Here is a 26,215-nt window from a genome sequence, read left to right as displayed (position 1 = left end):
CTCAAAGTCCAAAGTCAGGTGTTTAGGTTAAAAGGGATGTTTACAACTTGCTCACAGTTACATTTTTCAAAGCAAAAAAGATCACAAAAACACCACTATCTTATTTTACCATTAGAATAAATACTTGGACCAATATTGTTAGAGATAGGGTGAGAAGCTCTGCCATCCGGGGGGAGCTCAAAGTAAAGCCGCTGCTCCTCCACATCGAGAGGAGCCAGATGAGGTGGTTCGGGCATCTGGTCAGGATGCCACCCGAACGCCTCCCTAGTCCGACCGGTAGGAGGCCCAGGACACGTTGGGAAGACTATGTCTCCCGGCTGGCCTGGGAACGCCTCGGGATCCCCCGGGAGGAGCTGGACGAAGTGGCTGGGGAGAGGGAAGTCTGGGCTTCCCTGCTTAAGCTGCTGCCCCCGCGACCCGACCTCGGATAAGCGGAAGAAGATGGATGGATGAATGGATATTGTTCAATCTTCATACAAACAACATTTGTAAAGTTACAAAGGACTTGAAGGTAAATGGGTTATACTTGTATAGTGCTTCTCAACCTTCAAGGTACTCAAATCGCTTTGACAATATTTCTACATTCACACACACATTCCCACATTGATGGCGGGAACTGCCATGCAAGGCCCTAACCACGACCCATCAGGAGCAAGGGTGAAGTGTCTTACTCAAGGACACAACTAACGTGTCCAGGATGGCAGAGGATGGCTGCTCGCTAGTGTTACCATATCTGAGTTATTGTGCAGAAATATGGGGAAACAACTGCAATTGTGCGCTTCATTCACTAACGGTGGTACAAAAAACATCAATTAGAATAATACATGTGACCACTCACCCACTGTCACTGTTTGACCTGAAACTTCCTTACAAACCGTGCACATTTGTAAGTAAGCACAACATGGACAAACAACAAACATTCAATCTTTTTAGTCAGTAAAAAACCTTCCACTCAAACAAATGATAACATCCAACTCACCATGGCTCTGAACTGGTGGCTAAAAGAGTCAGGGTGGGGTTGAGGGCTTTATATAGGTGAACACACCTGCCTTGACTGATTAGGCCTAATTTGGACCGAACCATGGTTCTCAAAAGCTGGGTGTTACAGAAGGAAAAGTTATGTTATCCAAGCCTGAATACACTGTATACAAAAATGACTGATCTACAAATGCAAAAGTACTATGTGAATACTTTTAGATGTGTGATGGTTATTTATGGTGTATTTTACAAAAGAACGGCATTCTTAATTCCCTCTGTCAAATTGGTCCCAGCTAGTGGGAGGGGCTATGGGCTATTTAAGTTGGAAAATGCCATTTTTCTGACAGTCTGCTGTCTGTCGCTGCCAGAGGAGGTTCTCTGTCCTGAGCAGGAGCTCAGGGGCCGTACTTATCAAGCTTCTTAGAATTACTCCTAAGAAGTCTGCTAAGAGTTGACTTAAGAGTAAATAAATTCTTCGCTGAAAGCTGCACTTAAAAGTTAGTTATCAAGCGTCTTACTCACACTTTCAGCGAAGTGTAGGACTGAATCTTAAGTGTCACACTCAGAGCTGAATTACGACATTACTATGTGCTGTAAACGGAATTTTAGGTGACGTCATTTCTGTGTCCATAGAAATGACCAATCACGGAAGGGAATCCGTTGTCTAAGAATAAAGAAATATCTTGGAAATATTTAAGTGGACAATGGGAGTGTATATTTTGACAATAAACTACAAAATAATACAAAACAAACTAGTCCCCGCCGGCACTCACGCTACCGCTCCCTCTCTTCTATCGCCCACACACTCACTGACGTCACTCACCTCACGGCCACACACATACGCTACTGTAATAACATTTTCTTTCCAATTCATTAATTAGGCAACTAATTTGAAACTGGTGTGGGTGGCTCTATATATACTAGCCCACTGCAGACACATGCAGAAATCAACAAGGAATCGAAAAGTATTAAATCTGTGACAAAAATAATATCCGCTCTGTCTAAACGATACCGTTTGATCAGCTGCTCGTCATCAAAAAAACCAAAACATTGTTCCGTTCCCTGAACGTTCGCGCACGTCTCTCTCGCCTCAGTGCCATCCCCTGCTGGCAACTCCTAACCACTTAAGACACCTCTGAAGGTCTCTTAAATATCGTGGAGAGTAGGAGTGATTCTTAGACTTAAGAACGTTGATAAAAAGCTTTTATTCTTAAGTTTGAGAGTAGGACTAAATTTCGCAAATTCTCAGGACTTAAGTGTAAAATGGCACTCTAAGACGCTTGATAAGTACGGCCCCAGGTCTCCATGCATCAAACATCTACTGAGATTTTGTTTTCTCTTGTTGTTTTTCACCTTTTGACACTTAGATTTAAATAAATGTTTGCAAACTGTACAACTGCGTGCCTTGCCATCCTTGGTTTGAAAGTCTGGTTTGCAAAGGTTATATTACCTTCACCCGAGGCGGGGTGTGACAATACATAATGTTGGATATAGAGAACATACAAACCCTTAATTTATTAAATCAAAAATATTGAAATTCAACGACTGGGTGTATTTGCAAACAGCTAAAATTATGTACAAAGCAAACTCTAACCTGCTGCCCAAGAATGTACAACCATTCTTCTCAACAAAAGAGGAGAAATATAACCTTAGAGGAAAATCTAATTTAAAACGTTTACGTACAGTATGTACAACACTTAAGACCTTCAGCATATCCGTATGTGGAATTAAATTATGGAAGGGATTAAACAAGGACATCAAATAAAGCACCAATATGATTTAGAGACTGTTCAGACCACAAGTGTTCACAAAGTACAAAGAAGAACAATTATGATGAACATCTTGAACCTGAAAAGGAGATAATGATTTTTTATGTAATTAATATTTGTTTACTTATTTATGGTATATTAATTGTTTTATTTATGTATTTATTCACTGTTCTGTTAGAAAAAGAGAACAAAGAAATGGGATACAACTGCTACAATATGAAAAGGGGTAGGATTGAATAAGCTCTACTTCTTCCTACTCCTTTTCGGACGTGCTGTAATGAAACAACTGGAAATATGCGATGCATTACATTGTATTGTATGCATGTTCGAAATAAACTGAATGGAAACTGAACTGAATTAGTGGTTTAACAGAATGCATTTGTTTCATGCATTGTGTATGTTTTTCACAATTAGACTTGTCCAGGGTGTATCCCGCCTTCCGCCCGAATGCAGCTGAGATAGGCTCCACCACCCCCTCGGCGACCCCAAACAGGACAAGCGGTAGGAAATGGATGGATGGATGGAAGTTTATGTAATAAAATGACTTTTTTTACTGACCTGAATAAAATGCAGGAAGCAACTGAGAATTTGCAGTCATGTTGTTGATATGATAGAATATACAGTACATTCAGTGACAGCTAACACGATCTAAATGACTATCATTAGCTTACAACACTCAAGGCTAATGCGCGCAGACATGTTATGTACGTCATTACACCCTAGGAGCAGTGAGAGGGTAGGATATACTGTGTAAAATACATTGGAAAGTTAGCCCCCTGTAGGCATCTGAGTAAAGGTTGCAAACAGCCCCTTTAACAGCAGACTAAATTAGTTGTTAAATTTGGTTGTGTATCGATGACTGTTTGTGTGTCTAATGCCTGATATTCACAGGATGTGGAACGCCAGCGAAACCTAATCGCCACGGAATGGTACCGCCATCTGCTCTCCTACAATCCCTACCGTCGTTCTGTTGCGGCTTCGCCATGCAGCGAAAAAGCGCAGACTTGTAAGAAACATCGCAAATCTGCGCTTATTAATGTGACAAAGTAAACACTGAAGTGAACAACGTCTCGAGCCTTGCTGTCGATCAATACCCACAGGCGGGCGTCTCTGTGATGGCGTTGACTTGAAAAGATGACAGTTTTGCCTTTATTTTTTTGTAGCAGGCAACAACACAACACTAACATCATTGCCACTAACCATGCACACCCCTGCTTACCCGACCCGCATATCAGCTGCCATTTGACACAGGACCCCATATATGCCCGTATATGATTCTTTATTTTGGACCTTCAGAATCAGCATTTGGGTCAACAAGGTCAAATCATGTCTAAAAACCTTAGGTGCTTAGGTGTAAAATACGATCCACCTTGAAGACAAACTATTTTATTTTGAAGTAAACTAGATAAAGTTTGTGCATGACTTTCTTTACAACACAAGCAGATTTTAGCAAAATTGTGAATCGATGTGTTGCAAAGTTCGTCAAAATTTAAAGCCCTGCATATATTTAGAGCGAGAATGCGCAATGTCACCGCCATGTCATTTAATGTAATGTAATTACCGTTCCGCAGGGAGTTGAAATGGACACACTGACTTAAATAAAAACAGGAAACAGTCCGCCGCCGTGGCGATGACGTTCCGCAGTCCTTTCACATCCTGTGGAAATCAGGGGTAAGGGTGTACCCTCTCGCTAAATCTAAAAAAGCTTGGATAATAAGGGTGTGGGAAAAAATCGATTCGAATTCGAATCGCGATTCTCATGTGTGTGATTCAAAATCGATTCTCATTTTTAAAAAATGTATTTTTTATTTTTATTTTATTTTAATTTTTTAATTTTATTTATTTTTTTAATTAATCAATCCAACAAAACAATACACAGCAATACCATAACAATGCAATCCAATTCCAAAACCAAACCCGACCTAGCAACACTCAGAACTGCAATAAACAGAGCAATTGACAGGAGACACAAACACGACACAGAACAAACCAAAAGAAGTGAAACAAAAAATTATAATCAACAACAGTATCAATATTAGTTACAATTTCAACATAGCAGTGATTAAAAATCCCTCATTGACATTATCATTGGACATTTATAAAAAAAAAAAAAAATGAACATTAGTGTCACAGTGGCTTACACTTGCATCGCATCTCATAAGCTTGACAACACACTGTGTCCAATATTTTCACAAAGATAAAATAAGTCATATTTTTGGTTCATTTAATAGTTAAAACAAATTTACATTATTGCAATCAGTTGATAAAACATTGTCCTTTACAATTATAAAAGCTTTTTACAAAAATCTACTACTCTGCTTGCATGTCAGCAGACTGGGGTAGATCCTGCTGAAATCCTATGTATTGAATGAATAGAGAATCCTTTTGAATCGGGAAAATATCGTTTTTGAATCGAGAATCGCGTTGAATCGAAAAAAAATGATTTTGAATCGAATCGTGACCCCAAGAATCGATATTGAATCGAATAGTGGGACACCCAAAGATTCGCAGCCCTATTGGATAATCTCCGGCTCTTCAAAAAGTGTAAAATTTAAGTGGTTTTAAAAAGGATGTATGTATGACTGTACCCAAAACCCAATAGTTTTGTTGCATCAGCTTGAATAAAAGCATCATCAACTGATTTAATTTTCCACCCTAGAAGTTGGAGGAGTAAAGTCAATCCACCCATCATTTAACATTACTCATAGTTTTGGGATCTATTAGGTATTGATCCTGGTTAGCTTTTTTTCAGTCGTTGGTCAGCGGCTGTGTTCACATTTGTGCTTGGTGTGCTGGTCTTACGATCACTGTGAAAAAAACGGAAGCAATCTCTCAGGGAGCCATTGCTTATTCCTCAGCACCGCATGCCTCTGTGCTCCCATAATCAATGTTCACAACAGTTGCTGGTCCAGCAACACAATCCTTTTTATGTCACACAGAACTGGTCAGGCCTTCAGTTATTTCCAGCGTGATTCCATGTGTTCTTTGTACTCTAATCGATGACCAGTGACCAGAATCGGCTGGTTTTCATCTTGATCAGCCATGGCTGGTGACCTCTTGAAGCTGGTCAAATGTATTTCTAACATGTAACATGCCTTTTAGAAAGTAAAACTAACTTTTAGAAAATGCATGTACAGCAAACAACTACATTGGTTTTATGAAGTATGTATTATGAAATGATGATGTACAGTGTTAATCTACCTCGGAGAGCAGACTCTTACGGTATGTCCTCTGAGGGTCGATGTTTTGGGCAGATCTTACAGGGTTCAGGGAAGCTCGCATTTATACGCCAAATAATTAGCCGAAAGACACTTCATATCTGAAAATACTCATGAGTTAGGGCACTTGTAAGTCAAAGCAATGCATTTGAATGTAGATGTGACTTCTCTGTTGTGAATATGTTTGATTCAAATGCCATTTTGGAATAAAACTTAATAAAATGTTGTTTCCACACAATACAAAATGTACTGTACATTTCAACTACAGTACAGGCTTTCTTTAAATTTGGCATTTAGAATTAAGGTTGCATTACCAAGGGATAACTAAACAACGTTTCAGCTGGCTACGGTTTTGCAGCCAAAGGCTAACAGTTGACTGAGTATATTTTATTTTCAATGTTTGCAGTGCTGCCATCATACTGTATGCCTGCAGTGCTGAACGCAATTATTTGGGTCTGCAAAACTGCAGTGTAAAATACAAGATAAACCTGGAGGACTGATGAATAGGGTTTGTGTGAGTGCAGATCAGATGTTGGCAACACAGAATTGGACGTAAAGTTGACTGAAATGAAATACATTCATCTCTGTCAGCCATAATTAGGCTACATTGAGACCCTGTGGTTATTGCTATGGATGTGTATGTGCCTGCTGTTCTAAAGCCCATATGGGACCTCCCACTGCTGTACCCTTGAGAAATGTGTCCTGTGCAATGATTCTTCTGCACCTCTCCCTACTCTTAATTCTTTGTCCTTCCGGTGCTAACTTTTGGCAAAGGCTTGTAGACATGTCCTATTAAAATATGTTGCACCACATTAGTATACAGGAGGAATATATGTACGAATGTGTACAAACATCCATTGGAAAGTTTTGTCTGATCTCTGATATCTACGCTGCACATCATTCACATCACTCACTACGTTTCCATGGACTAAATTAGTTTGATTTCTCAAATAGTAATTTATTTTGTATATTTTCACACCTATGTGTGAAGTCAAAGTGTCCATTCACACTCTCAAATGCAACTATTCGTCATACGCCTTGTGCTTTACTGTACTCTGGGGGGGTTCATATTTCATTTTATAGCGGATAACTGAATTATTTTTACGGTTGACCTATGATGTCAAACTAGGATTTTTCGGATCCTTACAACTTGTTTAACTGATGTCCACTGTAATATTGACACAGATTACAAATATCAATCAATAAATCAATCAATTCCTTTATTGTCATTGTCATAATAACAAGTCATACATGTCAAAGAGATTTTGTTTGAGCTTTGTCTAGCGGCATAGAAACTGCATTAGTGTGCAGGTTGACCATAGTTTACATTAGCATTGTCAAGAATATTACATCTCTAATGGCTATGTTGATGTTAGATTACAGACAGCATCAAGAAAATGTCTTGGATTGCACTACGGACATGACGCTACTACCAAGAATGTATCGGGTCGGATGCAAAGAAAGGCGGCAAAAGAGTGTTTTCGGAAAAAAAATTCGGACAAAAAAATCATGGAAACAACACTTTTGAATGTCTCTAAATTCATTCAAAAGGCTCTGTGGATTGATGGAATGAGTTTTAAATCTGAAGGAAAAGACCGTTTGATATCCAGAGGAAGGTTTTTAATGGTCTGGACTATCTTGCCCGTTGTGGGAAAGTTAATCAGTTGGCTTGCACAAATGTAGCGTGAAGGGGTTTGTGTACGCTTTATTAATCGCCTTTGATATACAGTACCTGCTTCATTGTCTTTCATCTCCTTAGTATTTTGTTTGGGAGTCTGAATTAAGCCTGCATTTTACATTTCCTTACATACCTTCTTAAATAAATCTGTTTCTTTTTTCTACCATCGATGCACTTCAAAATATTATGTTATTTTAATTTGTGATTTTACAAATTAAAAATTACAATTGTTGCTGTTTTTATTGAATGGTATCTGCTTCCGGGTTGTATCCCGGGCGTTGAGACTGGTGCATGTGTGAAACCAAGTGTCCTCTACGGCCGCACACACCCCCTCGAGAGATCTGGTTTCCAATCGCAAAATCCGATAACAATCGGATTAAGGTGACTGTAGGAGGCTTATTTAGAGCTGAACTATTTTACAAATTGGACTAATTTAGTGCATGGACACTTACTGATTGAAGCACCTCACCTCACAGAGTCAGCTGCTGCTGACACCTTGACCAAAAAGCACCGAGCCGTAGAGGCCCCATGACTATGACCTTATACAGTCCCTCTACTACTCCCCAAATCTAGTCCTTAATTGTTCTAATTTGTGTCCAGCAGAAGAGAAAACACCTGCAGTAGAAGTCAAACTATAAGGACTGATTGTTTGTGCTTACCCTCAGAATATGGTTTCCCTTTGACAGATGCTGTTGTTGTGGTAAAAGGCACACATTTAAAGTACCTGCCAGATTGTACAACCAACAGCCAGAAGGTCAATTCCTTCTGGATGTTTCAAAATGTGATAAGCAGAAGACTTTTTTTTGTGTGTTTTCCACGAGACAAATATTGCAATGAAAATCCAATGTGAGAGCATTACATCGTATCAAAATACAAATGGGCTGTGATTTATCTCACATTGAAACAATACTCAGTAAACACTGCCTTCTAAATATCACTCAAATCGGAGAGGAGCAATGTAATTGAGCACAAATAAGTAGACAGTGGAATATAGAAGGTCACCATTTTATATCAGTCATGTCAGCTATCATTGAGACTCCCTGCACCTTACAGATGAGGGCAGGAAGGTGGGCGGTTAGCAGAGACTCCCCTGGCTTCTATATGCAAATTAGCAGAAAGCTGTCTAGTGTGAGTCCAATGGTGTATTTATTTCAGCCTTTAGAATCAATTAATGCCCACATTATCCTCTGAATTACACTATTCAGTGCCGCCAAATGACTAAAGCGTCCTTGCATGAAACCAATTTCAAACTTTCAATCCGAGATACACCCGATTCCACCCAAAACCTGTCTACTGAAATCCCTGGTTTATTTGACTTGAACCCATAGATGCAGGAAATAAGTGTGTGAATATGTCTGTGCACTGAATGCAATAACCTCATCTGGTTTTGGTTCAAATTGGGTAGTGAATTGCAGCATGTTCGTGAGTTAAGAATATGGGATACTGTGCATGCAGACTAAAGGCAGTGGAAGTACTGTTGAAGGTCAAAAGACTAAATAGCCTGATTTACTAAAATCACAAATAACCGGCGCTAAATAACATACACAAACTAAAAATGTATTTTTAGTGGGCGTATTGCGGATCACCTACTAAGAATAAGTAGTGCAGACCACCATATTTAAATGAGGTTTTTGTGTGTACCGGCTGTCACCACTGAGAGTAGTTTACTCTAAATCCATGGCATCACGCTCCAAAACGTGTTTACATATATATATATATATATATATATATATATATATATATATATATATATATATATATATATATATATATATATATATATATATATATACATATTAGGGTATACCGGTATTAGTATAGTACCGCGGTACTAATGAATCATTTTCGGTACTATATTGCCTCTGAAAAGTACCGGTTCCGCAAACCCCCGCGCCCGTGTCGTCATCACGTCGTGACATTGCTGGTTTACGAGCAGAGGAGCATGTTGGGTGGCACACAATCACAGAGTACTTACAAGCAGACACAGTGTGTAGACAAAAAAGGGAGAACGGACGCATTTTGGTCTAAAAACTAACGATAAAGGTGAAGTTATAACACTGAAACACCCTCAGGACGAGGTGCTTTAAGACATGGCTAGCTAGCTAGCGGCTAACGTCCATCCGCCGTCGGCAGTGTTTTAGCGACTTCTAAATCACTAATCCTGGTCTCCATGGCGACAAATAAAATAAGTTTCTTACAAGTATCATCCCTGCAGGACGAGGAATAGCTAAACATGCTTCACTACACACCATAGCTCACCGGCATCAAAATGTAAACAAATGCCATTGGTGGATCGATACCCTAAATCAACTGTAATGATATCAAGTACAGGCACGTATCTAGTCGATACTACTATGATTACGTCAATATTATTTTGGCATCACATCTTATTTTGTTTTTTTAAAATGTATATTATGTTTATAAACTCAGGAAATACGTCCCTAGACACATGAGGACTTTGTATATGACCAATGTATGATCCTGTAACTACTTGGTATCGGATTGATGCCTAAATGTGTGGTATCATCCAAAACTAATGTAAAGTATCAAACAAGAAATAATAAGTGATTATTACATTTTAACAGAAGTGTAGATAGAACATGTTAAAAGAGAAAGTAAGCAGATATTAACAGTAAATTAACAAGTAGATTAATAATTAATTTTCTACCACTTGTCCTTAATAATGTAGACAAAATAATAGAATGATAAATCATACAATATGTTACTGCATACTTCAGCAGACTAATTAGGAGCCTTTGTTTGTTTACTTACTACTAAAAGACAAGTTGTCTAGTATGTTCACTATTTTATTTAAGGACTTAACTGCAATAAGAAACATATATTCAGTGTTGGGTTAATTACTGAAAACCAGTAACTAGTTACAGTTACTAGTTACTTCATTTTAAAAATATAACTCAGTTACTAACTCAGTTACTTACACCAAAAAGGAATGTGTTACTGTGAAAAGTAACTATTTAGTTACTTCTTTTTTTCTTCTTTTTTTTTTAAAGATCCCATTAATACCCTTTTAGCCTTCATTTCAGTACTGTTATTGCAGTGGAGAATAATACAATCTGTTGATCAACTTGACATGCATTTGCATCACTGAACTCTGCTAAGCAATGTGGTCTACATACAACACACAAAGACAAAGATATGTTACAAAGGCCAATTTGGTTCTGGCCAGAACAAATTGACAAAACTATTTTAAATAGCTGCAACATAACATACATAAGTAACAAACATCATAATAACAGCATAGCTGTAAAGCAAGAAAGGCACACACTACATACACAAAGCCTAACCATGCATTTTTTCCTCAAGGAATTCTGACACAAAATCATGTCTGAAGCTCAGAACACTCTACACATTTCCCCAGTTTTAATTTAGAGATAAGGAAAGATTGGCCTGGCCCACTAGCATCCCTCTTTATGTTTGTGAACTTTATAGTCTATACATTTAGAGTGATGTGATAATCAAACACTCTAGAAGTCTAGAATGAAAGAGTATATAAGATATTTGACAGCAAAGTTCCCTCTAAGGTGTGCGCCTGTGCAATTGCGCACTGCTCAAGCATCCTCTGCGCACGGCAAATCTATGCCACGCACAAAATCAAATAAAAAAATAAGCGCATAACAATTTTCGACACGACACGGACGCGACAGAGAAAACACTTTTCGTTATCCTTGTTCAAATATTGTAACGTCTGTCGAGACGCTTTGAGGACATGAATTCCATCCATCACTTTACTGAGCAAAACTCTTTATTGTCGGCCATAAACAAATCACCAAAAAATGATATCTAGCCAAAGTGGTCATTTTCTGCAGTACAAACCAGACCAAAAGCAACTTTGTTATATCAACAGCAGCCGCTCGCTCTTTCTCACTTGCGCCAACACATGCACATATGGCACTTAGGCAGTGATGTGTTTACAGCCACACAAAAAGTCGGACAACTCCAACACCACACATAAAGTGTAATTCTAGGTCGTTATTCTATGATTTACCAATTAAATGTGTGCTTATTCTAGTGTCATTTATTAGGAAGCTTAATTTATAAATATGAATCATTAAATGCTGTTAGTATATTAAATAAATACTAATAAAAATATATTTTTTACAAACAGGAAGTTGCAGGAATGTACACATGATCCCCTGCTTACATCTCATTGTGCAACATGTGAATGTTTTAATTGGGAACTAAATGCAATGTCTGAAAGGGGTACAAATTATTTCCAAAGCAGGACCTCCACCCAGACAAACAATACAAGTACACAGTTCATGAAAAACAATATTTTTTGTTATTGTCATTGTAAGTGGGCCTAAAAACTTATATTAGAAATGGAAATGACTGCTGTCATTTGATTATAATAATAAGAGAATGTTGTCTGTCTATCTGTGTTGGCCCTGCGATTAGGTGGGGACTTGTCCAGGGTGTACCCCGCCTTCCGCCCGAATGCAGCTGAGATAGGCTCCAGCACCCCCTGCCACCCCGAAAGGGACAAGCGGTAGAAAATGGATGGATGAATGGAGATGGAACTTGTTATTTAGTCAGGTTTGGGACAGGTGTGCTGCTGGTGTAGCCACAGTGTGCACGTCTGATGTTGCTCACATGGGCTCCACTGAATGCTCAGGGAGTTTTTGCGTTCGCTCACACATGAAAAATTAGAGGGAACATTGATTGACAGAGTGTGTACCTTCAGTGCTGAATGATGAGCAGAGGCAGAGTTAATCGTTAAATGGTGGTGGTGGAGGTGAAGTGGCATTGGAGTCTCTGTCTGTCTTTACTAGCTTCGTCGAAGCATGTTGCTTATGTAGCTTGTTTCAGCAGATTTGAATTGCTGTTTTGGGCAGTAGATGGGATCTTTGATCCAAAGCACAATTTACATTTAACTAAAATGTTATTTTCTTTCTGCTCGACAAAAGAAAAGTAGTGAAAATATCTCCATGTTAACAAACTCGACTTCTGACTCCGCCATGATCAGACACGCCCCCCCTCTCCTCCCTCCCCACACTCACACCCACACCCAGACACACACACAGAGCGCAAGTCTCTCTTCTCCGGCTTGTGACACAAGAAGAATCAGAATGATGACACTGCAGCGCTCCGATAAAACACACTTTATACTACATAAAAAGCAACGTAAAATAACGCAGTAACGCATCATGTAGTAACGGTAACTGAGTTACTGTATATAAAAAATAACGCGTTAGATTACTAGTTACCGCCGAAACTAACGGCGTTACACTGCATATATTTAATGTACCCTAAGATTTTTTGTTCAAATAAAACCAATATTGCAATTTTTTGTGGTCCCCTTTATTTTGAAAACTACCGAAAAAAATATTGGTATCGTTACAACACTAATATATATATATATATATATATATATATATATATATATATATATATATATATATATATATATATATATATATATATATATATATATATATATATATATATGTATATATATATATATATATATATATATATATATATATATATATATATATATATATATGTATATATATATATATGTATGTGTGGGAAAAAATCACAAGACTATTTCATCTCTACAGGCCTGTTTCATGAGGGTTTCCTCAATCATCAGGAGATTTTAATGGAAGCATTCACATACCATGGTTTATATAGGGCACAGGGCGGGTGGGTACAGGCAGGCGTAGGGGCGTGGTGATTGGCTCATGTGTTACCTATGAGGTGTTTAACTTCTGTGACGGCATGCTGATACAATTTCGCTGCGCTTGTTGAGGGATGACAAGTCAACAAGCGCAGCGAAATTGTATCAGCATGCCGTCACAGAAGGAAACACCTCCTAGGTAACACATGAGCCAATCACCACGCCCCTACGCCTGCCTGTACCCACCCGCCCTGTGCCCTATATAAACCATGGTATGTGAATGCTTCCATTAAAATCTCCTGATGATTGAGGAAACCCTCATGAAACAGGCCTGTAGAGATGAAATAGTCTTGTGATTTTTTCCCACACATACATATTACGCTCTACCACGGTATCGAGCACTATTTTTTTTTTTTGATAATCCAATTAAGACATATATATATATATATATATATATATATATATATATATATATATATATATATATATATATATATATATATATATATATATATATACATACATACATGTATATATATACAAACCGATCAAGATTGCACACAGAGATGGCCGTTTGAAGTTGCTAACATGACAGGACATTAATAATTCTGAGATTTTTTATTTTTTATTTTTTTTGCATTGTCAGATTTTAATACCATTTCAGTGAACACTTATAAATAGATAATTGTCCTATAGACCAGGGGTCCCCAACATTTTTTGCACCACGTACTGGTTTAATGTAGGCATTATTTTCGGGGACCAGCGTTCCACTAGTGCCAGATAAATACAGCAAAAATAAGTGCATGAAAAATACAACTCACTATAACGCTAAATTAGTGGGAGCCCTGGGCTTGTTTCTTTGCAATTAGATCCCCAGCAGGTTACCATCAACCTGCCAGGGACTGTAGATGGAAATCAGCCTTTGGCTACAATCTGTCACATTTATTTTTCATATGTTCATTAATGGGCATTGTATCATGTCACAAAGTTATAACAAATATAACAAATGGCAAAATTCTATGAGGAGTGGTATTGTACATCTATAAACAGGCTTATTAGTGTGTCTAGTGGGACAGGCGAAAGTTAAGTCGGGGAAAATGCAGTCGTTTATAAATTATTGAATGTTTCTCTGCGGCCTGGTAGCAAATGTGTCACGGACCAGCACGGTCCCCGGACCGGTGTTTGGGGACCACTGCTATAGATCGTTTATCCCAGTCTGATATACTGTAGCAAACCTTTCGTTTAAACTGATAGAATTTAGGCGATCGCTATGATTTAAATCTCCAGTTAAATTTGATACCAAAATGAAGGAAAAAATATTACATGATAAAAGACTCCCGCTTCCTCCCACCTCCAAAGACATGCACCTGGGGATAAGTTGATTGGCAACACTAAATTGGCCCTAGTGTGTGAATGTGAGTGTGTATGTTGTCTGTCTATCTGTGTTGGACCTGCGATGAGGTGGCGACTTGTCCAGGGTGTACCCCGCCTTCCGCCCGAATGCAGCTGAGATAGGCTTTAGTGGCTCCCTGGAGCTTTTTCAAAAATGTATGAAAATGGAAAAAGATGAGGAAAAAATATATATTTTTTGTTTTAATATGGTTTCTGTAGGAGGACAAACATAACACAAACCTTTCTAATTGTTAGAAATCCCACTCTTTACATTAAACATGCTTCACTGATGAGAGTATTTGGCTGGCGCCATTTTGTCCTGATTTTGGAAGTCCGTGAACGCACCTTGGTTTGTTTACATGTACAACTTTCCTTGATGCTGCCACAGAAAGACGTGTTTTCTGCCACTCTTTCTTTGTCTCTATTTGTCCACCCGTCTTATGCTGTGCGTGAATCCACAAAAGTTAGCTTTGTTGATGTTATTGACTTGTGTGCAGTGCTAATCCGACATATTTGGTCATTGCATGACTGCATGCTAATCGATGCTAACATGCTATTTATGCTAGCTGTATGTACATAATGCATCATTATGCCATGTATTTTAAGTAAATTTGAAATAATTGTATTTGTAGTTTACGTTTCCTTCAACTTGAACACACACATCTTTACCTTTGGCCATTCTAGGCAAGTAATCATCAAGAGTTTTAGTAATGTTTTCCAATGTTGTAAAAATGTGTAGAATAAATATTACATTTCAACCTTTCTGTCAACGAAGATTTGCATTAGCTTACAACACAGTCATTTTGATAGTAGTCTAATATAGCTCATATAGACACTTACATCATGTGTTGCCTTCATTTTAACACTTACATAAGGCTTTACATTTTTTGCGGCTCCAGACAGATTTGTTTTTGTAATTTTGGTCCAATATGGCTCTTTCAACATTTTGGGTTGCCGACCCCTGGGCTAACCTGTTACACAAACTAACAAGTGCTCTCTTCACTGAGTGTTTAGTGCTGAATTTACAATGACAATCATGTGAAACAATGTCTGAAGTCCAACCAACTTGCCACCGTACACATTTTCAGCAGAAACCCTCAAACTGAAATTGCCATAGAAAAGCATATTACGGGAATTCATTCATTTTATCAACCAGTTATACTCATTATAGGATCAACAGTGAGCTGGAGCCTATCCCAGCTAACTTTGCGCAAGATGTTGGGATTCAATGTCGTTCCAATCGCATAATTGAGGTGTGTTAGTCTGACTTAATGTAGTTCAGACAAACAACCATTCACACTAACATACTCTACCCCCAACAGAGATTCAAACCCTAATCAATTTATTTTTGAATAGTTGCACCTGCCGTGTGTACCTTATCGGCTTCACTCGAAAAGTTTGGTTCAGTTCAGAGGTGAGGCAAAGGCGGCATGTGAAGGCTGCTCCCTGCAGACAGGGGAGAATCGATCAACCAGACGCAATGGCCACCTCCTTTGTGAGGCCAGTCTGGCTCTGTGCATTTCTCCTCTGTTTATCTCCCTGGCGTCATCCGCTGGCTTCATGCTCTTAATTAAACATGCTGCACGGCTATTAATTGTCAACCAGATTCAATTTGTTCCTCGGGCACACAGTGAATGGGCCTCTCCTCCGAGAACAAAGGGGTCCGAACAGCCATGTCAGAGTTGGATAAAGGGCTGAAGGCATCACTTCTATCTCCCACTGCCTTTGCCACAGTTTACAGGCAGCCATTGAATGAGGTGTTATCCCAGTAGGCTTCCACACAAGTACTCAAGAAATGTTCAGGAAACAAAAAAAGTTTTGTCCTTTGTTGCACCCTGTTTTTATCTGTTGACATTTGAGTTGAAACAAAGCACTGCATGTAATTTACCTGCTTCACCTTTGCAAGCTATCACTATACTTTTACCAGCATGAATGTCCATTCTGGTAAATGCCCTGGTGGTTGTAATGGTTAGTATCCGAGCAATATATAATGGCTTCACGGGTTAACTCTTTAGACAAATTGAGGACACAAATCAATATACAACCTATTCAGTTGACATGATTCTGGTAGTAAGCAGCCACCACAGTTAAACATAATATATGACTATGCATCAATATTACTGCATTCAGCATGAGGCTTCAGCCAGGTGCCAGCACATCTATTTATTTGCGATTCCCTCATCCGCCCCACTTCTGGAACTCTCCCTGTCACCTCAATTGATGCTGCCTTGGCCTGATATCTTCACATCCTTTCACACCTGTCTTGTGTGTTGCATTTCCTCACACTTTTTAGATTGTCTGAACCAAAATACAAACCGGTGCCACAGATAGACCAACATTTTATTTTGGTGTTTTCAGAGTAGCTCAAACTGACTGCAGTTAAATTGTAACAAACTTTATTTTTGTTGTTGAGACTGAGAACAGAGGGATATTAAATAATTTGTAGTATAAGAGATATTTTCTAGACGGCAACAAACAAAATGTGAGGGGAAAAATACCCACATTTTAGAAAAGTAGCATTTGGATGAATGTGATAATTCCTTCATTTATACAGTATATGTTTACCCATCCATGTAGCCATCCATTTATGCATTTTAATACTGCCAGATCAAGTATAGCTGGAACGTATCCCCTGAAATCAATGAACGGTTTCATTTTGTTCATTCAAAAACACAAACGTTTCAAAGCAGGTCTTCAAGCTTTTGAAAAGGACACTGCTAGCATTGGCATGCTCAACCAAACAACCTATACAATGACATGCAAATTATAGAACACATCAAAAGGTTCTAGTTATCACTTTTGAAGATTGTAGTGTCAAACAAGAACGTGGCTGATGGAGTGCAAAAGGTCTACCCATCATTTACATACAGTAATACCTAAGCTGACGAATGCCCAGCTCACTTTTGGGATACTAGCTTTCTCTTGGCTTTTTTATGCTGTAGGGTACGAGCAGAAATTTGTATTACAAGCCTCCCCAATGCTAGTTGGCGAAACAAATGTCACAGTGAACCCCATAAAATGTCCCCAACATTTGGTGACTAACTCACTAGTAGGGATTTCTATCGTTAGTATTTTATCGATACCAATATCAACATTCCTTATCGATACCGGTATTTATCGGTAGTCTTTTCGGTAATATATTTAATTGCTGTAAATAAAGATGTGAAAAAATGCATTTGTACACCACCAACATCATGTAACATCTCACAGCAGGGGAGTCTATCAACACCTGCTTTTTAAGTCTTAAACAAGTCAACTATGGTTGCAATGCAGTTGTTATGTCATTATCTTAAGACAAAACAGATCCATCACTGTGTTTCAAATACTGTAAATTTCGGACTAAAAGCCGCTACTGATTTATGGATTTTTCTTCACTGACGGCAATAATACAAATAATTTTATAACAAAAAAACAAAACAAGCAAAAACACTGGCGGTGTGCTTTATTGTTTGTGCTATGGTGTCATCTTTTGGACGGAATTGCTCACTGCAGGTGCTGCTGTTTCCTTCCATTTATTGGTAGTGCTTTTCAACCGGAGTGCTGTTCAGTATTTTAGCCTTCCATAGCATTTCTACTCGTATGGATTCTTCATTCATCACTCCAAGCAAAGTTTGTAAGTTTTACATCATAACTAAATTTATGTAATGTGTGATGACTGAAGGAGTGTTTTCATGCATATTTGTACGTGCTATTGTAATGTAATGAGGCTAGCGTAGTTGGCATTAGCTAATATCCTAACACGTTTACTTTTTTATTTTTGTATGGTTTTAGTCTCACAAATTCCTCAGTAAATTCACCAAAACGTCACCGTGGAGATATTGAGTCTGTTTAGCTGATTGAAGAGCTAGCTTCCACTGCTAGTGGGTCCTTGACGATGTCTTCTGTTTTGTTTGATCAGCCATTTTACTGCCGTGTTACACTCCCCGTTTTCAAAACAATTAAGGTATTAAGGTGAACAATTTAAATATTTCTCTGTAAATACGTAATTTCACAACATACAGTATACATAGATCTGCGGCTTATAGTTCTATGCGGCTAATATATGGGAAAAAAAATTCCCTGAAAAATTGTGGGTGCGGTTTATATCCCAGCACGCTCTATAATCCAGAAAATACGGTAATTGCAATTACACTCAGCTGGAACAAATATGTATGTATTGCATTCATGTGCAAATATATCATATAAATCAAATAATCAATTAGCATGTTAGGTGGTTAAGCAAAGTGTGATTTGATGCCACACAAACGCGGCACGATGGGAGTGATGTCAGACGGCGATCAGAGACCTGTCAGCGGATGCTATCGTTATGGATTACATTACGCCCAATTTCCATGACTTTCCACGTCTAGATTCTGTTTTTAGCAAACGATGATTCTGTCAGCAATTTCAATGACGCGTAAATCATAAGGCACTAGATAACTCCATTTATGTTGCTGCTCTCAGCTGTGCGTTTAGCTCCAAGTCCTGTTATTCTGTTCATATCTATGACTTTGTTTACTTCTGCATACATGTAACCAGAAGTGGGGTGGTTAACGGTCAACTCCAATTGGCTGTTCTGCCATGTTTGATCAAAGTAAAACATGCTCACAGCAGATCAACGTGATCAACCTGAAATTGATCACAATCATAGATCACAATCATATAATCCATCAGATCCTACCCATGTCTTTTTTAATGCGTTGCAGCGGCACATGAACAAATGTAAAAACGTGCATATGTCATGATTACCAGAGTCAGCTGGATAAAAATAAAATACCGATAGCCGTATCATTCAATCAGAATCTTAACGGTCCTCCTGGACCGACCCAATTACTGGTACGAAAAATACCGTTACTCTGTATACGTCCCTACTCATTAGCATCAGCTAAAAACAAAATTATCGAAAAACATGACCAAGGTGTACATGTAGCCAACTTGGCGAAGCAGTACAAGCAATGCACTTTACAATCTGCACCATATTGAAGAAAGAGGAAACGATAGGCTTTAATATTGACAGTCAAGGGCGTTAAATAAGTTGTAACGAGTTTATATTTATCCAGGAATATATGGAGAAGCTGCTGATGGTGTGTTTGACAGTGAAGCAACTCGCAGTAGATACCATAGGTCCTAGGGATGGTAATTTTACAGCAACTCACTGTTCGATTTTGATTCTTGGAATGACGATTTGATTCAGAATCCATTCTCGATTCAACATGATTCTGCATTCAAATCGATTCTGGCAATTTTAATCAGGATAAACATGATTTAAAAAACATTTTAAAAACAGGTTACAGTTTACAAATGCTCCTCTGGTTGCTGACATGTGACACATCGTACAGCAAGAAAGCGCAGAGATGGCCTGAAAAACAGATTTTCAAAAATGTATTTGTATGAATCAATTAAATATCAGAATAAATAAGAATCAGTATTTTTTGGAGCACCTCTAATGGAAACCGCTATTCTATTGTATTTATTTTGATAGAAAAATTGTTATCTCGAAGTTTGTTTTTCTTAATAAAACACATGTTACCGGTTAAAACAGTGGTGTTTTTGGGAGACTCAGCACAGATTGACTTTAATTGGTAAGACTGATGTGAGATAAGAGTATTTTGGGTTATTACCTTCACCACAGAACCAGTACCACCGTATTGTCGTATTCCTACCCCCAAGGCTTAAAACATCTCAGTATATAAAACAGTGACATCATGCGGTCAAGTTCGGATTAAACCTTCAAACACAACCACATTGTAAACATTTTGTTTAGAGAGCCTCGTTACAACATTGTAGGGGTTTTTTTTTCATTGAGAGTTGGGCAAAGGTTCTGGAACATATATAGAGGGGAAAACTTTTCCCTAGAGTGCCTGCATGCTTGCCTTTTCAGCAATCCCAATATTTTTCTGCTGGTGAACTCAGAGCTGTTGAGGAATTACTTATTTAAAAGATAAGGTTTCCACTATTGTCAGCAAAAAAACGCTTCTTGTCCAGCAATGCAATGTAGTGTGAAATCAAAGGTCAGCTGTAGACAAATAGCACTAACAGGCAGGAGCAAGGATGCCAAAAACTCTCTCTCTCTCTCCTTCTCCAAGCTCTCCAAATTAATTAAGAGTGGAGATTAAACATGGCATCTCCAACACAAAGGAACACCAGGAGCTTGTTATGTTTTTAGTGAGACTTCAAAAAAGAACAATCATACTCTGCTATTCAACTGCAATCACTAACATGTTTGCAAACTACTTTCATTGAAAACTTTTATCTCAGCTTTGATAAGTCATTGATTCTAAACTCCACTCTGAAAAAACACAATTTAGCACATTTCAGTACCACAACTCAGCTTGTCTGGAGCACAGCTTGCTTGGGGCAGGACATTAAACACCCTAACCCCGGGCAGTCTGCTAATGCATATAATTTGCAGGTGTCTTCCTATTTGTGTCCATAAGATGAGCACAAAACTGGGAGACAGGATGGAACAATACAAACAAAGTGTATTTTACAATGACTTTGCGTGACCGACTGAAAACTGATCATATATAAGCGGAAAACATCAGCAATGTACAATCTTCGCAATGGCTGCCCTTAATAAACGATGTGATGGACATTCATCGACTTACCTAAAAATAAGAGCATGGTTCTTTGAAAAATGTGTTTAAAGTTGTCACACATTTCTAAGGTTAACGTGAAAAGTCTTGGCACATTGTAGTTCCTATTACCTTAAATCATTTCACCAAAAACAAATAGTGCAAAAAAAGGTTGAAACTCTGAGCAGAGCGAACGGCTGCGGGTGAAAAGGTGAATTTACTTCAAATAAATGCTGATTTATCATTTTAAACTGTCGATTGAGGGCAAATGGCAATCATTGGTTTGGTATCCTAAGTACTTAAGTTTGTGCTTAGGTACCTATGTGTGTGCGTATGTATGTATATATGTATGAATAATTGTTTGTATGTAAGTGTGTTTGTATGTACAATATATTTGTCTCCTAGTATGTGTGGCAGCCAAAGTACGGCCCCAGCCACCCAGAAAGCCCGACCCAAAACAGCAGGTGCATTACCCAGGGAACAAGGGACCACCGGCCCCAGGCAAGCAGGCAGGCCAGCGACAGGACCCCCAGAACCGGGCCCACCGTGCTGCCTGGCAGGCCATAGAAAAATGCGCCCGGCAGAAAACAAGGCACTGGAGAAGCAGGAGACAGCCAGCCTCCGAGCCAGCGAGAGACCACACCCCACGCCGGCAGAAAGACGAGACACCCTGCCCCGAGGGGCCCAGAGACTCCCCGCAGCAGGACAGGAAGACCGGCCTACAAGCAACCGGGCCCCTACGAGCCCAACCCCCCTCAGGGCGTCCCACCCAAGTCGGCCGCAGCAGAAACGCTCAGCACGGGGCCACGGTGCGTGACTCTTTTCACGGACAACCCTGGCTCTCGTGCCTTCAACGGATTTCTCGTTGGGCACGATAACCAGTTTATATGTCTACACACGGTTAACCTAAGGTTTCACAGCTGAATCTTATTGGATTGAGGGAGCTGTAACCGATGCAGCCGAACCAGCCACTTCTTGAACCGGTTATAGGTTGCGTCACACTGGCTGACCTCCGTTACACTAACATACTCCTCCGCTACATTACCATGAAATCGTACTCTACCTTTAGCCAATCATCATTACTTATGTGTCTGTCACCAACCCCCACCCTTCGTCACGAAAAAAGGTTAAGGCCATGTCTACACTAAGTCGTTTAACCCCTTAAACAAATAATTATTTAGCCTAAGCCCCGTTTCAGTTAAGTTAATTTAAAGTACCAATGATTGTCACACACACACTAGGTGTGGTGAAATTTGTCCTCTGCATTTGACCCATCCATTTGATCACCCCCTGGGAGGTGAGGGGAGCAGTGGGCAGCAGCGGTGGCCGCGCCCGGGAATCATTTTTGGTGATTTAACCCCCAATTCCAACCCTTGATGCTGAGTGACAAGCAGGGAGGTAAAGGGTCCCAATTGTATAGTCTTTGGTATGACTCGGCCGGGGTTTGAACTCACGACCTACCGATCTCAGGACGCACACTCTAACCCAGTGGTTCTTAACATTGTTGGAGGTACTGAACCCCAGCATATCATATGCGCATTCACCGAACCTTTCTTTAGTGAAAAATAAAATGTTTTTTTTTTTCAAATTCAAAACAAAGTTATATGTTTTTGGTGACACTTTATTATGGGGGACATATTCTATGTAAAAAAGACTTAATTTAGAGTTATTTGGACACTACGGGAACATATTCTAAGTAATAAAGACTTAATTTAGAGTTATTTGGCTAGGGTTAGGGCCAGGGTTAGAGGGTTAGGGTTATAAAAAGGCCATGCCGAATAAGGCATTAATAAGTACTTAATAATGACTAGTTAAGAGCCAATATGTTACTAATTTGCATGTTAATAAGCAACTAATGAATGGTGAATATGTTCCCCATACTAAAGTGTTACCATGTTTTTTTTACTGGTGCATAAAATGAACAGTGCATGAACATCACCTTGTTCAAACAACAAAACCAACACAGTGCATAAACTCACAACAAATTACACACCTGCAAATCAGTCAGCTATTGCCGTATCCGTAATACGCCGATAGGGAGAAGTTTGTATTTACACGATGAGTCGGGTGTGTTTTGACCTCCGCCGAACCCCTGAGGCCGACTTACCTAACCCCTAGGGTTCGATCGAACCCAGGTTAAGAACCACTGGTCTAACCACTAGGCCACACTAAACCAGCGTTCAAGGACCTCCTCCTCAGACCAATTTTTACACGGCTAAGTGCGCCGTGTATTTCTTGAATCTTCGGCACTTAGCTTTGTATAGACTCATTGATCGTTTACAAACTGAGTTCGGAGAGGAAGTGACATTAGAAAGACCGCGCCCCACACAGGAAGTGATGTCAGAAAGAATGCGCCACAGCCAGCTTCATAATAAAGCGGTTTCGTAACTCGGAGCTAACCACTGGAAATATGAAGGCGAGTCATCCAGACTCCTTCTTCTACATGTACAGACGCTTGTGAAAATCACACATGAATACCTTAATAGAAAGCCATTGCAGCTATTTCGGATACTACACATCTCAGACGGCAAGAGAACTTTCCAATGTCCAGGTCAGCTGTGCTTCTACTTAGCGAAAAACTTTGTCCATTTGTCAATGGAGAGTCAACGAGAATGCAAGCTACTGTGGATGTGATAAAAAAGGTAGCGTGTGCTTTGTATTACCTGGCCGTCGAGGGAAGACTAACTACGGAAAACATAGAATGCATTTGGACTGGCAAAGCAGACTGTATCAGTTATTGTCCGCCATGTATGTCGCAGACTCAACGTCTAGGTCCAGAGTATATAAAGTCACCAAAAACGAATCGACAATGAAGGTGAATGTAAAAGAGTGAGGAGTGTCCTGACCAGATATCTAGATCTCGAGATTGATTGAAATACCACAACACTGGATATTGTTCAGATATGTTTAATTTAAGAACTTGCACTCAATGCCACACTGGAGATGACTATGACGTGCGCATTTTCCGCGCATGCCTACTAGGTCGCGTTGCGCCGGCAGACGGAGGGAGCAGGGGGTCTTAAACGGTGGCATAGTTTTGTGTGGACATGGATAAGATTAGGTGGATTTACCTTGGATAACCTTATTCAGCTTAGTGTAAACGGGGCCTAAAGAAAGCCTGCCTTTTGTTTGGCTGCAGCTGTTGAATATCAGTGCATAATAATGTTACTGGAAAACAATAACTGTGTTAGTAACACCACCTTTGACCTTTCAATGACCATCTAGAGTTCAGCAATTGTTTATACCCTTAAAAGCCTGCAGACATCCACGACACTGTATTGTGTGCATTGTTTTCTCTCCACCCAGCGGGGGGCAGCACCACTCTGGCTTTGTTGCCTCCGCCCTCTCATCCATCTCACCTCTTGTCTAATTAAACATCGTTAACATTCATCCCAAGGTCTTATGCAGATGAGCACTGAGGGAATGTGGTGCACTGCACATTAAGAAAACAACTTGGGGGGTGGTTTGGAAGCGAGGCCGACACTGGGTTGCATGTGAATTGAGACATGCTTGGATATCTCCGATTTGACCTCGTTCATCAATTAATTACCACCATTAGCTGCAGGTGATGTGGAACCAAAGCTTAAATCAGTGCACCGTGGTGTCTCAGTTGCCAGTTTGTTGACCGTGTGGGTGTGTGTTTGTGTGTGTGAGTATGTGACAGAGAAGAGAAAAAAGGAGAGGGTGGTGTGTGTGGGCAAACACGGATGACAGACAGGAAGCCATTAAGCACAGAGACAGGTACATTTGAGTGTGTCTATATGTATGCGTAGCCACAGTATGACCAAGGATGGCTGACAGAAAGACAAACTGACAGGCATCCAGCCAGGCTTTGCCATTGGTCTTTTCCTCACAGAGCTGTGATCACAGCTCAAGTCTTGTCATGTGGCTGTCACTCTATCACTCACACAAATACACATGCACACACAGAAAGAAAAAAACACACACCATACCCCCACGCCACTTGTCAGACCTCCTGCTGCCTCAAATTGTGTGGTTCAATCTAAAATATACAATGTGTCATCTTCAGCTTGGAGGCAGTAGGCACCTACGGGGTTAAATGTTTTCCCACAAGCTTTACTATTGCAAATAGTCTTCCGGTTAGCATGCAAAAACAATTTGTGAAAGCACAGACATCTGTCCAAGTCTGTGCGTGGCATGATCAGAATACCTGGCGGCAATAGAGGTAGGGAGGGTGTCAACATGTCAGCCCGTTATCTCCATCAGCATTTCATCCTCTCAGATACAACACAAAGGACACAATTGTATCAGCTGTGCATGCATTGCAAAAAAAAAATGCTTCCATGAGAGTTTAGTAGGGTTTCTTACAAAAGTAAAGCACAACGTATTTTGATTAAACCATTTTTCCCTGACTCTAGTTTGTAGCAGGCACTTGCGTCTAGGAGGTGGGTCGCACTTTATCAACAAAGCCTGGGTAAATGCAGGTTGGGTTTTGTGTTTTCCACACATTCCATCTGCCATCTATTGTTGTTATGCACCACACTATTCATACTGTCCAGCTCCGCATGGCAGGTGGACTTATGTTTTGTCATTTCTTGGATTCAGTCTTTATTTCTTTTTCAGCACTCTACATGTATTCGTCATACCTGCTTATGTAGCATTGCAGGCTGCCATTTGACCCTTGCCTTGAGTTTTTTTCTTGCTCACTTGTTTCTGATTAGCAATCAGGAGGGTCACATGTCGGTGATTGTTAATCAGGTCCAACAAACAACGCTGTATCATTGTTTGTGCTATTTGTCATACATGTCCTCACATTTTTTTGCTATTTACCCTGGACTTTTGTAACTGGTTACTAGTATTGTAACGATAGCAATATTTTGGTACCGGTACCGGTACTAAAATTATTTCGGTAGTTTTCTAAATAATGACGACCACAAAAAAATTGCATTATTGGCTTTATTTTAACAAAAAATCTTAGGGTACATTAAACATATGTTTCTTATTGCAGTTAAGTCCTTAAATAA

The 26,215-nt window shown here is 39.5% G+C and overlaps 1 protein-coding gene across 11 annotated transcripts in view; it reads right to left on the bottom strand.

The window, feature by feature from the left end:
- Positions 1–26,215, bottom strand: part of camta1a (calmodulin binding transcription activator 1a) — a 765,387-nt gene that overhangs the window by 428,715 nt on the left and 310,457 nt on the right. The window contains exon 1 of one of the 11 annotated variants that reach the window (XM_062053312.1): positions 980–984. The exons of the other annotated variants lie outside the window; for them this stretch is intronic. Within the exon in view, the coding sequence (XP_061909296.1) occupies positions 980–982 (3 nt within the window). The 5' untranslated portion in view covers positions 983–984. Of the gene's footprint in view, positions 1–979; positions 985–26,215 lie in introns of those variants that run through there. 11 annotated transcript variants of the gene reach the window in all.

This window comes from Entelurus aequoreus, linkage group LG07 (assembly GCF_033978785.1).
Source record: "Entelurus aequoreus isolate RoL-2023_Sb linkage group LG07, RoL_Eaeq_v1.1, whole genome shotgun sequence".
In the NCBI taxonomy this organism is placed as follows: domain Eukaryota; kingdom Metazoa; phylum Chordata; class Actinopteri; order Syngnathiformes; family Syngnathidae; genus Entelurus; species Entelurus aequoreus.
This window is presented reverse-complemented; position numbering and strand designations above follow the sequence as displayed.